The sequence below is a fragment of the Lutzomyia longipalpis genome, chromosome 3 (assembly GCF_024334085.1).
Source record: "Lutzomyia longipalpis isolate SR_M1_2022 chromosome 3, ASM2433408v1".
Lineage (NCBI taxonomy): Eukaryota > Metazoa > Arthropoda > Insecta > Diptera > Psychodidae > Lutzomyia > Lutzomyia longipalpis.
In genome coordinates this window covers 22,202,754-22,220,384 of record NC_074709.1, presented here as the reverse complement: position 1 = coordinate 22,220,384, position 17,631 = coordinate 22,202,754, and the positions used below count along the sequence as shown (strand labels likewise).

Here is a 17,631-nt window from a genome sequence, read left to right as displayed (position 1 = left end):
TTTTGAATGGTAATTTTACTTCTGGATTTTTTCTCTATTCTCTAATTGACTATTAATTAAGTAATTATATAATAACCATAATTGATCGATCTAAACGTTTAGATGGAAATTTTCTTATACATATTAATTTAAATTAGGATATTGTAAGAACAATAATTAAGCGTTAATACACATTAACAAAGGGTCAAAAATCTGACCATTTACACAACTGATAGAAGCCTTTATTGCTAAAGAAGGATGAAATTAAACAATTCAGGTAAGGTCGATATATAAGCACAAATGAAGCTATCTGGAGAATTTAGGACTTCTGTAAGAATTTCTGCAACCGCTAATTGTTTTAAACTGTCAAAGAATGTTCTACGAAACAAAATATGCGGAAATAAAATCTCTGGTTTTCATAGGGAAGAAGAGCGGGACAGAAAAAATCAGTTTTCTTCTAGTTCCAGGACATCGGAAAATGAAGATTTGGTGATATATCACAACGTGGAACTATATACAGATGATGAGAAAATCTAAATAGATTAAGTGTAATAAATATAGGTAGTAAAGAAATTGCCTTGTTTCCTGTAAATTTGTATTATGTTTTTTTGTACAATAAACATAAGAGAAGTTCAATTTTCATATACATAACTGTTGTATAGGTATATAACACAATTTGAAGCAATAAAGTATACAACTTAACGCCTCTATTGCTATATATAAAATATTTTTTGTACTTGAACTCTTCAGCGAACACGCGCTTCCATAAAGATTTGTGGTTGATTCCGCTACAATTTTACACGAGAAAATAATCTTACATAATACGATATGAGAAAAGTAGGTACAAAAAAGGTGTGTAAGGTGACAAATATGAATATTCAATACCTTCTTTTACTATTATTAGTATTTTGCATATTGTGAAATATCCAAATCATATTTTAATATTGCAATAAATAAAAGAAAAATAATCCTATCATATTGGTGATTTGTAACAAGTTCATTCGAGTGGTTTATTGGTGTTCTAAATATCTGAGAACAAATTGAAACTTTTGAAAACTCCAGGAGAAACTACTTCTAAATTCCACCTTCATGCCTCATGTAAGGTAATTCTCCTAGGGCAGTGTTGAGGAGTGCAAAGTAGGACCATGATGCACTTAGAATCTGTATGGAAAAAAAAACAATTAAAATAATAATGTGTATAAATTGATTCACTTTAATCAATCAATTAGGCTTATTACTTTGGTGAAACTTTTAAGGCTAATTTCCCAGAATTTTAGGGCATTTAGCAAGACGGGATTTTGACTACGATGAATCACGTAGATTAGCATATTTTTGAATTTATTCGAAGCGCAGTACCATGGGCATTCAAATGCATTATTTGCAATCAATAAGCTCTAAAAAAAGGAAGTTTTAATGAACACTTGTTGTTTTTACTAGCTTTCATATTTTTTTCATGATTTTCCCAGAGCTTTTGGCTTTTCTTTTTTTATTTTAACAATAACGTTAAAAAGTGTGCCAAAAGCTCTAGGAAAAATCAACGTAATTCAATCTTTTTATATACGTACATTGTCTATGAGCTCTTGACCAAACCAGCAGAAGAGGAATAATTCAATGAGGTAACAGAGAAAGAGCATAAAGAATTTAGCGGCGTGATAAAATGGATTTGTGGCCACAAGGAATCCTACACAGCATATATTGATAGAACTAATGAAGAAGTTCATGAAAATAACATCTGTAAAAATGCGATCAATATCATCGCGAATATGGGCGAGTGATTGATGTTTATTGATGCACATTTTGAGGGATATTTCACTCCTTTCGATATCACATTCCCCACATTCCTTCATCTTGATGGCTTCCTTGAAATCTTCCTGTAGGAGTCGGTAGTGCATACAGAGGTGTGAGACACTGATACAGAAGAGAGAATCAAATGCAATGTGATAGACAACCACAATATGAGCTGAATAGAGGATGTAGGCGTAGAGATAGGGATAGATTGGGCCAAATTTGTCAAAAGGTACCCAAATATTAAAGGGCAACTGGCGCACATGAATATCCCAACTTATCAGCTTGAATGTCATTTCAGCGAGTGGAACCAAGTTCCAGAATAATCCCATTATCACAGAAAGCATGGAGAACCAGAAGGCAAAGAGGGTGTTGTACTGCATATAGGACTCCACTGTATCCTTCCTTGATTCGGTGTTTACGCGTTCTGGCCAAATTGAACGGAAATACCGCAGAAGGGTGGACAAGGCATTCCGCCTCTTGGCCAACATCAGCATCTTTGTGAGTCCAACAGCACAGTAGCCAACAGTGACTTCCTGAACGAGATACTCCCAAATGTTAGCTTCAAAAGGACGTGTTGCAATGAAGAGGAATTGCGCGAGGGCTACCGTGAAAATCCACACATAAGCAATGAAGAACCACACATTGCGAACCAAATATCCAAAAAAGGATGAAGGGTTTCCTTCCTCACATGGTGGAAATCCTGATAAAATAAAAACTAATTATTAATCTTTTAGTCATATTTTAAAGGATATTTAGTAGTTTAGTTACCAACTGTAAAGTAAAGTCGGTCAATAAATGAAATTGTTTTATCAAAAGTAATTTTAGTCACTTCCATTTTAGCACTTTGCAACTTTTCACTCGTAAAGAAAGAACTCTTCAACCGTTAGATATAAAAGAAAGCTTTGTATGCGTTTAAAAGAAATCTTCCGCCTAATATATACACACGAAATCGTAAACCCTGTGAAGGAAAATTTCCAAATTGCTACTATTACTATAATTACAACTATTAGGACAAAGTTTCTTTCTTGTTTGTAAATACTTTACATAAAATTGTGTTACTAAAAGCACTCACAGAAATTATAAAAACTTTTAATTTGGAAATTATGTATGTGAAATGAAAAAAAAAATTAGGAAATTCTTCACAAAGTTTGAGTTAATTTCTTCCTAAAGAGATGTAAAATCACACAAAAATACAAAAAGAATAGTCGCTTTTTTATATTTTTTCATCTCTTAAAATGTTTTGAAACATTCTGAAAATAATTTAAGCAATATTTTTGGCATTTTTGGAAAATCTTTAGGAGATTTTTCTAGCTGATTCCAATGGAAAAATGGATTTAGATTTATTTTATTCTTTTTGATTTTCTACATGAATAACCGTGTCCAGATTGTTTCTCGAATAAGGGTTTTCTTTTCATATTATCAGTGATTAGGATCCTTTTCGTTTTTGTTGAAATATTTATTTTTCGATAATTAACGATTTTTTTAATCGCGTAAAAAAACTTCAAAAAAATGAGCTCGGGGTTGGTTATTAAAAAAAATCCCTTTCATTAATCCATGAAAAGGTTTAAGAAAAACATCTTTTTTGTAACATTAAAAATTCGTGGAAAACATTATTCATTAATTTTTTATGTATCTACATAAAAATCATGATTCAGAAATTACCTACCTTCACCTGTCGAACATTTCGTGTGCATTACGTCAATCATGCAGAAATGTATTTTTATGAATACACGAAAAAGTAAATTCACTAAATTGCGGAGGAGACATAAATATTTTGAAAAAGTCAAAAATCGCTTCTTGGAAAAGCCAATTTCGAAAGGAAAGTTTAATATTTTTAAGCGTGTATTGGGAAAAGCTCAGCAATATGTATATAGGTAGTTTCTAAGTCCTGTTACAGGACGTGCAGGATAAAATCCAATTAACGTTGAGATTATTGAAACCATATCATTAAACAATGAATGGAAAATATATGAAATAAATTATGCAAATTTGTATGAAAAAATCCATAATTTTTGATGAAAATAAACATTTATTGAATCCAAATTGTTCTTTCAACATTTTTAAAAGACGTAATCACATGTCTTGTAAAAATCTATAAGTTGCGAGCAAAACATATCTGGTGGACCATTTGTTCTTGGTCCATTCACTAAGAGTTCAATACTGATGCAATTATAGAGACTTTTTGGGACAGGATTGCATTTTTCTACCTCATCAAAGTCGCTTCCATTGAGAGTTGCAAGCTTCTTATCGGCAAAATCGAAACATTTATTGATGGCATTTTGCACAGGTGTCTCCCAGGGTTTGAAGTCAATATGGGTTCTTTTCTTGACTTGCTGCAGGAACTTCTGACGATCGAGTTTCATGTCCTTCAATATCTCACCATCTGTTAGGACACAGTTCATTACGCACAATCGCCCCTCTGGCGTATAGGCGCCGGTACTCCTTTTCATTAACATGTAATTTTCGCATTCAAATTGGGCATCGTAGTCGTACACTTCAGGACCCCACCAACAACCTTCAGGCTCCATATATTCCAAGCCTTTAGGTCTATCCTTACAATCGACTGCCTCGCCAAAAGGTACCTGTTAGTGGGAAGATTTTTCAATAAAATTGTATGACCTAAATATTGGAAAAAATTCAAACTCACCGCAGCCACTAAAGCAATACAAATTAAAAGGAATTCCATCGTACTGGGGAGGTCTGTACTAGACAACAAAATTGATAAAATTATTACCCAACAATCCCAAGATGGACCTTTTATATAACATTTAGACGAGTGATTAAGAGTTTTTCTCTTACACACAGATATACATGTATATGTCACATAATCCGCCGACTTAATTTTCATATAATCGCGCGAAAGTATGGAGACATACGAAAAAAAGTTAATGATTTCGTATCGAATTAATGCGATGGCGATTTTTTGGGTCAGACACTAAAAACTATATGAGATTTTTGCATGCATTAAATCGTGCTCTCAGGTGACTTGAATTTCAATAATTTACAACCCGCCGTCTCATATGCACAGAAAAGATGTTCCCATGAAGCACAGATGATTTAAAAATTAATATAAATTTTCTCTAAAAAAGTCGTTAATTTGTAGCTCTTAGCGCTTTTTTCTTCACCTTGGAACACCTTCGAAAAAAATCGAGAGTTTGTTTATATTTCATTATCAATTCAACATATTTTTTTCTCATCTCAACTCTGCGGATTTTTTACTGTTTCGGGTGATTAAAGAAAAGTGAAACTGAAATTGGTTTCTTGGCTGAAAGAATTTTTTTTATTAATCTTTTTGAATAAATTTTCGTACAAAATCATTTAATTCAATATTTTCTTAAAGAATTTTTACATGAATGGTTAATTTAATTGTAAAATTAGAAAAGAATTGAAACGAAGGAGAGTTAAATATATTTTATATACCTCTACATATTGTAAAATACTTTGATATTTTTATTTGAACCAAAAAGAGAGAGATCAAAAACAATTATAATGTGAAGGAACACCAACTAATAAAATGCTCGAGATTTTATGTTGATGTCGTATCGACTACAATGACCTAATTTTGAACAAAACGGTGTAAAAAATAAACATAAACTTGAACAGATTGGAAGTTGATAGAATGATGCCTTGAAAATTAAACTGATTTGTACGACCTCTAAAAAAGCTTAAGTGAAATCTCAGGACTAAAAGTGAGATTTTCTCTGCAGTTACCGAGAAGCACTTCTAACATCATTTAATCTCCATCTAACCCAACTACCATACCCTAAAAGTTAAAGAAATGGGTGAAAAAAAAACATTTTTTTCCTTGATTCGTTCTGTTTTATTTAAAAACTTGTAAGTACAATAGGTTCTTGCAAAATTTCTGGAGAAAAATTGCTGAAAGAAAATTTTAATCGATGTATTTTGTATTATGCTGCAGTTGTGAATTTTTTTATATAGCAGAAAAATAAAGATATATAATGATAAAATAAATAAATAAATTTTGGATCATTTTTTTTAAATTACATAAAGTTTCTTGAGAACGAGATCATTAGACTGGTTGAAAAAAAAACCTTTGGGCTGTTTATCACTTCTGAGCACAAAGTTTGTATAAGTTCTTATCACCTGGTTAATAATTAACTATTCTTCTGCTTCATAGTATCACGTTTTAATATAATAAATTGTAACAATAATATCCATTTTATGTTGATTTTCACCCTATAAATTGAGCTTTTATGCGTTATTAATTTCTCCCTCCATACCTGTATACTGTGAATCATACATATTTAGCATAAGTGTAGAAAGAGTAAAGTAAAACCTTTACTCCCTCTCATCATCATGGAATTCTTTTGGGCATTGTTGATGTCGTGCTTTTTGAGTAGCAGTACCGCGAGAGGTTTGACTTGGCGATGATCTGCCTTGGTTTGGAGTAGTCAGTTCACTTGAGACCTTCATTGGAAGCGGATCCACCGCTCGATTTGAATTTTCTCTTAGCGTGAAATTTCAAATGCTCAAAGAAGTTTCTCAGAAGCATACAATTGGCGATTTGTCATGAATTCAAAAGTACAGTGCAAGTGATCAAAAAAAAAAAAAGAAAAAAAAACTTTCCCAAGTGCTTCAAGTTAGATTGAGAGATAGTTTTTTTTTTCTTTGAGAAAACTTCTTTTTCTCTTCAATATTCGTCGTGTCTTTCTGTGGTGGTAATCAAGAGTGGATTTATCAGTGAAGGTTCAACGAAAGTGGAACGCGTTTGGTGCATTCACCTCTTGTAGCATTCCAGCATTTATGTGATCACATCATAGAACATCAGGAGGAATTTGTGAGCGCAATATGGGTTTGATGCGTCAAATTTGGGTTGGGCGATGCTGGGCATCGACATCAGCATCAGTTTCGAGTGCCACGGGGAAAACCTCAAGCACACCAGGGGTCACGAAGAAGGGCAAAATTTCTCCGGATGGATCACCAACATACTCAACATGCCTCCACATGGTTGACGGAGGATCACCCTCAATCGTGACTAGTGAGGAGTGGACAAATGCAAAGCCATACGAGCAGGTGCCCGGGCCACGACCTCTACCACTCCTGGGCAATACCTGGAGGTTACTTATTTGTCCCATTTTATTACTTTATTTTTATGTCCACTAAAAGTTTTTATTTAAAAAAAAATGCAGCCACATTATTGCGAGAATCACCTTCGGTTCAATTCCAAAAGTGCACTCATTTCTTGAACTGGAATTATAAACAACTTTTCCCACTTAGATCAACAACGGGGAGAGGGGGGGGGGGAAGATAGAGCTCCGTCGTGGTACATTATGTACAAAGTAACACAGATTATTTCCACCTGTGCCTTCGTTGGCCAAGAAGAAAAAAGTGCCACTCAATATCTAACAACAAATCAATTGATGTCTTTCTATTTGAACTAAGAGAAACTTATTAAAGTAGTGTGGTAGGTAGTTTAAAAATATTTCTCCATAGTTAGATGGACAAAATGCCATTCCAGAATGATGGCACTTTTTTCTTCTTTTTCAACACGCAAAGCTAGGTGGTACGACGATTCATGTCACACTTGACCAATTTGAATATATAAAATCAACATTTACATTGCGTAAATTCAACACCACACAACGCCATCAACTAAATATTATTACTTTAAGAAGATATATACAAATGAAAAAAATGTTCATTCAGAAAAATCTTTAGTAGTGATAGAATTTTAATATATACGAGGTATATATTTCTGTAATTATATATTTCAAATGAGGAGTAGGTATGTAATAAACTTCTTTTTGGCGAAATGACAATGAAAAGTCTGCCCTTTTGTCTTTTCCATGAGAGCAATTTTCTTTTCACAATACTTACCACTCATAAAGTCACACACTCGGCAATCCACATAGCATTAAAACGCAGTGCGTGTTCACAAAGGAGGGAATTTTTCCATATAAAACCACTCCATCAACTTACAAGAGAGTGATCAAGTTTCATCTTATGCACGAGAGGCGTCGAAGGTGGGAGCAGAAGAAGCGTTTAAACCGGAATTTGGAAGTGCAACAAACTCATAGGCATAATATCAGCAAAAGTGAAAAGTTGGTCAAGGTGAATCTGCAGGTAACATATGTCTTGTTGCACTCCTTTCTGAAATAAACGTGCTAATCGAAATATTATATAGTACGTGGTGTTGAGTGAAGTTAAAAATTGGCGATGGGTGTTCCCTTTACTTGTTGACTTTATACAAAGCTATATCGCTGATCAGATCGTCGGTCTCGATCCACCAGCTTGCACAATCTGCCTCCATCCTCTCAAATTTTATATGCATTTCTATCACATCAAAAAATACGACTTGATCATAAATTGATGTGTAGTTTACCTCGTCTTCTATACAACAAGCAGTTAATCATGGTATACGAAGATTGTGTGATATTTCCCTGTATATTTAATCGCGATCGTTTACACATTTGTTGTGCAACATGCATACATTGTTAAAAAAAAAAAAGAATCACAGCTAAAATTATCATGGGGGTACTGGAGCCAAGATTATTGGTACCTCTGTATATAATGCAGGTGTATATTACACGTAAAAATAAATATAAAATGCTATGTATGTTTAATAGTATTACAGGGTGGGGTTAATAATAAACTTACTAACGGAGAAGGTTCATAACATGTTGAAGATTTAGGAAATTTCCGACATTCCATTGCTGATTGCAGTATTTACATAAGACGGCGAGTGACTCAAACTTAGCTTTCAATAGAAGGAATTTTTTATCATAAGAATTAACTTCAAATGATATTTATTTCTTGCGAAAATTCGTTTAGATTGGAACATTCCTTATTAGAAACAATGAATGCACTTTTCGATGAATTTTCAACAAAGAGTGGGCTGAATATAATGTGTTGTGACTTTATGAAGAAGAATAAATTAAATTTAATCACAAAATTGAGAAAGTTTAGCATTATTTCCAATTTCTATTCCTGACAAAAATTAATAAAATAGTTTTATCAAATGAAGGATACATTTAGGCCAAAAGGATCATATATCATCAAGAGCGTAGCCAGGGAGGGTGTTATTGGGTGTCTATTAATATCCCCGAAAAGTTCAAAAAGTTCAGACTTTTCTTTAGAAGTCGAAATAAATGATTTTCATGTTTAAGATTACATTAAAAATTTAGAAAGAGAATTTCCCAGACTTAAAATGTTAAAAGATCATAACACGTTTGAAAATAATCACCAAACATTTCGAAGTAGTGTCAAACGTTAAAAAAACAATATCAAATTTGAAACCCCAAACTTATGAAAGAAGTTTTAAACGCTATTAAAATGTAAATTGCTAGAAGAAAAGCGTTGGATGTAGAAAACAGCGTCAAGTGATGGAAAAGTATCAAATGTTAAAAAGTAACATCAAACGTTATAAGAAAAAAATGTCAAAGTTTTCTAAAGAAACGTCATATCGTTTTTTTAAACTATTTATAATATTGTTGCGGCGAAGCCAAACAATGCCCTCATAAAAACCCCTAAAATCACAATTTTGGCTTTTTGTGAATCACCCTGTAATTTTTTTTGCCCCTAAAACTAAAGAAAATGAGGAAAAACCCGCTCCGGGAAATTATTCCCATAATTTCCCACATTTCTTCCACGATTCTGGAATCTGATTCTGGAATCCCCAAAAATTTACATGCCCCTTGGGCAAAAATCACAAATGACGCACCCTTTTGCCTATATTGCGTCATTTGTGTGAAAGAGCTCAACCTGTTCAGACGTGTTTCAATGGAGCGGAAGCGAGAGGGAAAGAAGCCTTTTGGCTATAAAAGGAAGGCGGAGAAGCCCAGGAATTGATTCGCACGGCAGCAGCCTTACAGGAAAGAACAATTTTCCAACAGAAAGCCCAATTGGCAAACAAAAAGGCAGCAAAACTTTCATGAGCTCACAAGAGATCATCGAGAACATTCAGCAAGCTCTGGAAGAAGGAGCAACAGAAGACAACGAGAAGAATCGCCACAGCAGCGAGAAGAATTGCCACAGCAGCGAGAAGAATCGCCACAGCAAGAAAACTTTGATCCAAGCGGCACATCCGCACTTGATCTCACACTCACCGGCAATACAGCCGCCAGGGGAGAATCCTCAAAGCACTCCCCAACATTTGCTTCAGCAGGAAGATCTGGTCAGAGCTACTTCCCAGATTCTGCATCACACTCCGGTGCACGAACAAAATTACCACCGGAGAATTCGTGCAACACAAAATCCACCGAACATCATCGTGCAACTCATTGTGCACGCCGCAGAGCCTCTGCAGAGAGTGACGAGTGGGAAAATCCGCAAAGTCCGCTCAAGGACCCGCGGTACCAAAAGGGATCGTCGAAGATTGGGCCGGCAGTAAGTCTTAGGACTGTGGCTTGGGTGAAAGAACTTCCCCATTCCACCTCTGCTGGTGAAAATTCATCAGGGACACGCACAAAGTCCCCCATTCTTGATCAACGCTCCACAGGGGCAAGTGCTAAATCCCCAAACGGGAACAAACATCCCACAAGGGCACCTTTGGAGCCCCCAAAAGCACAGCCAAGGCTGCGAAGAGCCATTGTAAAGAGCATTGTGGGGAATAACAGCCCCAAACGCATTCCCCGTCGGAGTGACGCTCACGCAGACCCAACTGTTCGCAAGCAAACCCTTCCGGACATCCGGAAGGTCTGCAAACCTCTCTCAGAGAGTGCTCCCACTCCAGAAGTGGTCGAAGTAGACAGCGAAGTCGAGGGTGCGCGAAACATCATTGCTCCAAAAGTGCGCACCGCGCACATTTCGCGCTTAGACACCCTCGCGAAGGATCTTGGGCTTTCATCAGAGAGCTCCAGCACCAGCTACCACTCTGATTGTTCTAAGTGCCGCAGGCATCAAAACCCTGCCACCACTGTCGAGGTTGGCGTTCAATGCTGCCTCGAGGGGGTTGAATCACTGCATATCACCCCAGTGGACACTGCCACAGTGGGCACTCAGAGTGAGCCCATAAAGTGGCCCTACGATTTGGGGCTACTCAAGAAGTTGGAGGAAATCCCCGAAGGCGATCGGGATCTCATCACGTGCCAAGAAGCATTGCTCAGAAGTGTGGTAGGGAGGAAATTGAGTCCCATCGGGAATCTTTACGCCATTGCTCCACAAAAGCCTCCTCCACGTGCACGCAGCACATCGAGCACATCAAAGAAGAAGAAGGACGCCGCGGCTGAGGCATCCACAACCAACTCTGCAGCCGCACAGCCCGCCGCAGAACCAGCATCCGGCGACACCGCCTAAACGTGAATTCAACCATTGTGCAGCAAGAAGCTGCCCTCCTCTAGAAGGGCAAGAAGCCCGTGCAAAGAATTTATTTCTTGCAGCAAAAAGCTGCTTTCTTTTGTAAGGGCAAGAAGCCCAAAAGAACCCAAACATTATAAGACCCCCGAAGAGCGAAATAAACGCACCATTGAATTTTTCCATTAACCCTCAATCTTTTCACTGGTTCCTCCCATGCAGGGAGTCATGGCAGAGCAGTCAGCATCAGAGCTTTCCGCGGCTTTAAGCCCCGCCGCAACAATATTTTAAAAATTGAAAAAGAAAAATCTTAAAAACATCTCTTAGAATAGATTTCTGGCTACGTGGCTGCATATAACATGTTTTCCTATTTTATTCAATTTTCCAATTTTTTTTTACCATTGAAATTGATTTTTTTTACTAAAACTTGTATTGTGCTCATTTCGATCTATGTTTCAGTCAAAGAAATGATTTACAAAGATTTCAAATGCTCGATTTTCATGAAGCTAATATGTAATTCAGCCTGATAATATTAAATTGTTGTGATTCTGTAGCGAATTGCAAACATATTTCAATCTTATTAAAGTTCATTGAGTGCTGTGTGAAAAAGCATTGCTCATGAACTTGCTACAATATACCTACCTATGTGCAATGCAATAATTTAAACATAATATTTTCTTTTACAGACTATTCCCCTACGTGGGACAGTACAAAATCTCTGATATTGCACGCATTTCGTACATTCTACACAGAGATTACGGCCGAATCGTTCGGTTCAGCGGATTAGTAGGACGCCCTGATCTTCTATTTGTCTACGATGCCGATGAAATTGAAAAGGTGTGTTTTTGTGATTCCAACACTTTGCTTGTCTATGTCGTCAAATTCACTCGAAAAGATGTTGACTCTCGCCGGAGATCGTCAATATTTCGCAAAATCACAGGGAATATCACGCAAGGTTCTCATGTGACAATGCACGCGTGTCAAAGTGCTATGAGAAAAAAAGACCATCACATTTCTTGCTGCAGCAATGTGAAGCAATTGGGCTGTGTGTGCCACCAATCCTGCAATTTTAGCGTTGAAAGTAAACTTAAAAGGAATTGAACATTTCGAAATTTAATGTGTTCTCTGGGCGAATATATTCAACACAATGGACTTTCTCCTGGCAAAACCTCAATTATTTTCCTATTCACTTGTTTTCAATTACACATATAATAATAATCTTATGTACAATTTTTAGTGTTACCGACATGAGGGGCCAACACCTTTTCGCCCATCAATGCCATGCCTCGTAAAATACAAAAGTGTCGTCAGAAAGGACTTCTTCGGCGATCTTCCGGGTGTTGTTGGCGTGTAAGTACATAAAGTAATATGTAAAGAGAAAAAAAAGTATCCATACCAAATTGAAAGCTTCAAAATTTGCCAGTAACAATGTGAATTAGTGAGAGAAGCAACAAAAAAAGTTTAAAGAGTGGAAAGCAAAGAATTTTTTCTAATACACCATGTGGAAGAAATTTTTTGCACTTCAATCTCTTGCCCGTGAAATTACTTTAGAGAGACTTTTTTTAGATCTAAAAACCTTCCACGGTTGATGATTTCAGTGTGGAATTATAAATTCATTCAACCCAGTACTTGGAAAATTTTTAAGATCATCAAACGTTATTCTAGTAACAAAACTGTTGCAGTTTGTGAAATGAAGAAAAATCTCGTAGCGGTTCCCTTTAAGATGAAGATCAAACACATTATCATACTTCGATATTTAGTTATTTTAACTATTATACAATAGTAGATAACGCATAAAAAAGCATATATAATACGCAATGTCTCTACACCTGTCTCGTGTTCACCATGGAAGCATCCTAATGTGTGTTTTCGGTACTTATTTGAATTTATAATCATTACTTTAAAAAAAAAGTCTTATAAAATCTCAAAGAAATAATTCCGCCGATGAGAAGATTTTCACTTCTTTTCTAATATCAGCCACGTATATTTCACGTTACATTTATTTGCAACAAATAAATAGATAGAAGAAAAGGCCCTAATAGGGGATGATCTTATTAGAATTTTTACAGGAATAGAGTGAAGGAAATTTAAATAGCTCCAGCTAGTTTTTGTTGTTGTTTGATTTTGGTTAGAGGATTGGAAAACTTGAATCAAAATCAACCAAAAAACATCCTTTTTACATTAGAATATGTACGGGCTTTTGATCCTGGAGCATTTTAAAGCGAAATTTAAATAGGTCTACTTGAGTTTTTGAATACTTTAACCAATATCAGGCATAAACTGATTGGACCTATTTAAATTTCGTCTAAAAATTAATTTAATTTTAGATCTTTAACGATACTTTTAGTTAATATTTTTAGATTCTTGCATAAATTCAAGAAACTTTTTAATTATTTGTCTCTATCATTGACCCAAAAATTGCTCATTAAATGCTTTAAATTTTTATATTCTTTTGACAATCCCTTACGACAACCTTAAAGATTTTACTACAGTTTTCATCAATTAGGTTCCAATGGCTCAAAGACGAATCTATATATATTAAAATTTAATATTTCCTGCGTTAAAAACTTTATTGTTGAGCATAATCATTGATCTCGGTCATTCTCCTTTACATACAACATTCTAATGCTATTTTACGACGTTTCTTAATAAAATTCTATTTTATTTTATTATTTTTACATTGAAATAGGAAAATATTCTGACGGCATCTTCTGCATAAAATTGTACTCATCTATTGCAATATGCGGCAAAACACAACAGCTATTATTGTCGTAATTTTCATGAATAATGATCAAATTTAATTTATTCCTTCAGTGTTAGCATTCAATTGGAAGGTTGAGTGATTTATAGGTGAAATTTAAAGTATTTTACAATTTATGTTATTCCGTCATGAAGGTACTGAACACTTTTTTTTAAAGCCACCAGTCTTAAAAAATCATGAAAATATATTGTCTGTATTTATGACTTTCATGCGTGTCGCTTTAACATACATTTTTTCAATTCGAAACAACCTTGAATAGTAAAGATGTTCTCAAATTATCTCGAAAAAAAAAATTTATTTCCACCACTAAATTTCTTTCGAAATTCATCGTTTTACATTAAATTTTGTTATGCTCATTTTACTATCTTCAAAATTTGTGGAAATTCGATAAAGGCCTAAGGGGAAATGTTGGTCAATGTAATTCTGTAGTAATTTAGGTTTTCTCAAAATGCACGATCACTGTTCGTGATGCCGTGTTGCTGTTTGGTATTTAAATGCAATTTCTGGTGGTTAGTTATAAAAAGGGGTCATACTGTTCTTGAATACATAACTCAGTATTGCTACCGTAAAATGGCAAATCTCGAAGTTTAAGCAAAATTGGTGAAAGTTCACTGGATAGCTTAGCGGATGAACCTAATGGTTGAAATTAAATTAATCATCGTAGGCATGGAGAGCCATGGCGTGAATTCCGATCACGCGTTCAGAAGCCCGTTCTGCAGCTGTCCACGGTGAAGCGGTACGTCACACCCCTTGAGGAGGTCACAAAGGATTTTCTTGTACGTTGTGAACAACTACTAGACAACAACAGTGAACTCCCGCACGATTTTGACAATGAGATCCACAAATGGTCGCTTGAGTGTAAGTTCAATGGACGTCTGAGTACGCGCGTCATCCATGATTGAGCGTCAAAAGACGAACAGAAAAAAAGCATATTTTACTCTCCAAATAACCCATTGAATGCGACCTCGAACTTGGCTGCATAATGTATATTGTTGTAGGTATCGGACGTGTGGCTTTGGACACAAGGCTCGGTTGTCTGGAACGAAATCTAGCTCCGGATTCTGAACCTCAGCTCATTATAAATGCCGCTAAACATGCCCTAAGGAATGTGGCAATTTTGGAACTTAAAATGCCCTTCTGGAGATATTTTCCCACACCCATATGGACTAAATATGTCAACAACATGAACTTCTTCGTGGAGTAAGTTAATAAAATTTAACTAAATACCTACTTTCTTTTTTTTCTAATTTTTTGATTAATAATGAGTAATTTGGTAAAAATGATTAGATCAATGTGATCCAATTAAATCTGGCAACAGCAATAAAATCTCACCTATTGTACAGGATGATTTATGAACCAAAAATGGAGATAATTTAAAAGATTAGTTAGAAATTTTGTATTATGTACTCATTTATGAAAATTGTATTTTGATGGCCTATTTAATACACTAAATTCTCATTTTGTTTCTTTTTTAACCATTAAACTGCTCCATTTATTTTATTTTAATGTCCAATTTGCTGTAAGCTAGGATGGTAATTCTCAAAAATTTATTACAGTCTAATGGGCCCTCTTTGTAATAAATAAATAAATTTATTTTAATCAGTTTTAAATTAAAACAAGAGATCAATTCTGTCAAAAATCATTTCTTTTCTTGCATTAAATTAATGTGTTTAAGATTTTAAGAAAGTTTTCAAGGCTTTTCTGAAAGGTTTCTAGATCATTACATTCTTTGAATGTTTTTAAACAAACAAGGATGATAATAAAACGATTGAAAGGATAAGCTCTCAAAATCTTTTAAGTTATAAGAAAAGAAAAGATTTTTGATAGAATCAAACCCATTCAAAATTTTTTACAAAGTTCGTAAAGTAATAACGAAGCCTCTTTATTTTTAATTCTTATTAGTTGGTATACCACAATCGTGGCATACCAAGTATTTTCACCTGGATCGATCACTTAATTAAAGAAACATAAATAAAATTAACGACGTTTTATTAAGCCTTTAAATTGTCTCAAATTTGTGCCTTTTAGTATCTTATTTAATCGACTTCGAAAGCAAACGAAAAAACTTCCCAATTAATGGTCGCGGTTCAATTGAACCACTCTATGGATGGATAACATAAGAAACCCAACAATGAGGTCATAATCTTGATTCTAGCACTGTGTTGGCCAAAGGCAAGATCAATTTTCAAGAAAATTTATATATGCTGACAAAAAGAGACACGCAGATGATCAATATTTGTACCATCTTATTTAACTTTCGCATTTATCGCTACATATTTACCAATAGCTAAGTGAGATTTTTTTTCAATGTTTAACATCCGATACGTAAAGCTCTACTGCCGAAAGTCCATTCGCTTCCAACGGTGTATGTTGGATAAGTTAGGAAGACGAAAAAAAACGCTAATTAAATGTGTCATCAGAGATTTATGATTTATTGAAGAAATGGGCAAAAGTTGTGACGTTGATGAGTGAAATCATAAATTTCGTTTTTTTTCTCATGCAGGATCTGCATGAAGTACATCCAGAATGCTACGGAAAGGATGAAATCAGGTGGTGGCGGGAGTGTCATGGAGGAGCCATCGCTACTAGAGCGTGTGCTCAAAGCGGAAAATAACGAAAAACTGGCGTGCATAATGGCTTTGGACTTAATTCTTGTTGGGATCGACACGGTGAGTGTGCAGTCTAATTGAGAGCTTCCCGATGAGGTTTTTTTCATCATTTCTTTGATGATATTTTTGGGTTTTTTTTCAAAGATTTCGATGGCAGTCTGTTCGATTTTGTATCAAATTGCCACACGACCACTTGAGCAGGAGAAGGTGCATGAGGAATTGCGTAGAATCATTCCAGATCCATCAACGCCCATAACGTACCAGCACCTAGAGAAATTGACGTACCTGAAGGCATTCATAAAGGAGGTCTTTCGTGTGTATAGTACAGTTATTGGAAATGGAAGGACCCTCCAGGAGGATGCTGTAATTTGTGGCTATCGCATCCCCAAAGGTGTTCAAATGGTCTTCCCTACGATCGTCACGGGGAACATGGCTGAATATGTGAGTGATTGCAACTCCTTTCGCCCTGAGAGGTGGCTAAAGGCCAATCAGGGTGGTTTCGAAGGTAAACTCCATCCCTTTGCCTCCTTACCGTACGGCTATGGAGCCCGAATGTGCCTCGGCCGTCGTTTTGCTGATCTTGAGATGCAAATACTCCTGGCGAAGGTATATGTGCCCCCAATTTTTTTTCTTCACCTAATCTTTAGCATTGAACCAAAACGCTGATGTTTAACATTGAACTTTTACTTCTTTTTTGGTGGCACAGTTGCTGCGAAGCTACAAATTGGAGTACAACCATGAACCACTAAAATACGCTGTCACTTTCATGTACGCACCAGACGGTGAGCTCAAGTTCAAAATGACCAAAAGAAATAGCTAAACTTCACCTCAATTGCCAGGAAAATTAGCATCTCTCTACGAAATATTATTTCATACCATGTTAAAAGATCACATTATTGCAAAATAAATCGCATTGACGGAGGACTTTGCCAAACACTTACATTTGTTTGTTATTTTTTTGAAGATCATTTCACTAATCAGTTGGGATAATATGCTAAAATATTGGCTAAAATACAAAGGATTCATTGAGTATTGAGTGCTTTTTTATGACCATCACTGTATGTAAGTACCTAGCTTGAGAACTATTTAGGTGGGAATTTTTGAATATATTTTTTTTTATTTAATGGACGTTAAAAATAAATTAAGAACTTGGGGGTGTAAGTTTTTGTGATTGCTAAACCATATTAACGGCCCTTTTGAATTAGCAGTTTTTGACAATTTGTTGACGTAATTTTAACGTTT

General features: G+C 35.4%; 2 protein-coding genes across 2 annotated transcripts; one reads left to right on the top strand and one right to left on the bottom strand.

Annotated features, from left to right (window-relative positions):
* Nucleotides 1–1,053: 1,053 nt before the first annotated feature.
* On the bottom strand, nt 1,054–4,453 carry LOC129792308 (odorant receptor 4-like). The gene is made up of 5 exons (XM_055831218.1): nt 4,415–4,453; nt 3,845–4,349; nt 1,545–2,368; nt 1,218–1,373; nt 1,054–1,140 (listed from the first exon to the last, which is right to left on the bottom strand). The coding sequence occupies exons 1-5, from the start codon at nt 4,451–4,453 to the stop codon at nt 1,054–1,056; spliced, it is 1,611 nt and encodes a 536-aa protein (XP_055687193.1).
* Nucleotides 4,454–6,180: 1,727 nt separating this feature from the next.
* Nucleotides 6,181–17,326, top strand: LOC129792708 (probable cytochrome P450 301a1, mitochondrial). Its single transcript, XM_055832036.1, has 8 exons — nt 6,181–6,845; nt 11,706–11,856; nt 12,257–12,369; nt 14,445–14,638; nt 14,779–14,980; nt 16,284–16,449; nt 16,534–16,995; nt 17,096–17,326. The coding sequence occupies exons 1-8, from the start codon at nt 6,577–6,579 to the stop codon at nt 17,207–17,209; spliced, it is 1,671 nt and encodes a 556-aa protein (XP_055688011.1). The 5' UTR covers nt 6,181–6,576; the 3' UTR covers nt 17,210–17,326.
* Nucleotides 17,327–17,631: the final 305 nt, after the last annotated feature.

Bases quoted from the DNA above. Each gene is read 5' to 3' on its own strand.
- LOC129792308 (XM_055831218.1), bottom strand. From the start codon at position 4,453: ATGGAATTCCTTTTAATTTGTATTGCTTTAGTGGCTGCG. The intron at 1,374-1,544 runs GTACGTATATAA...TCCTTTTTTTAG, and splicing joins GTCAAGAGCTCATAGACAAT to AGCTTATTGATTGCAAATAA. The intron at 1,141-1,217 runs GTAATAAGCCTA...TTTTCCATACAG, and splicing joins GCCTTAAAAGTTTCACCAAA to ATTCTAAGTGCATCATGGTC.
- LOC129792708 (XM_055832036.1), top strand. From the start codon at position 6,577: ATGGGTTTGATGCGTCAAATTTGGGTTGGGCGATGCTGGGCATCGACA. The intron at 11,857-12,256 runs GTGTGTTTTTGT...TACAATTTTTAG, and splicing joins ATGCCGATGAAATTGAAAAG to TGTTACCGACATGAGGGGCC. The intron at 16,996-17,095 runs GTATATGTGCCC...TTGGTGGCACAG, and splicing joins TGCAAATACTCCTGGCGAAG to TTGCTGCGAAGCTACAAATT.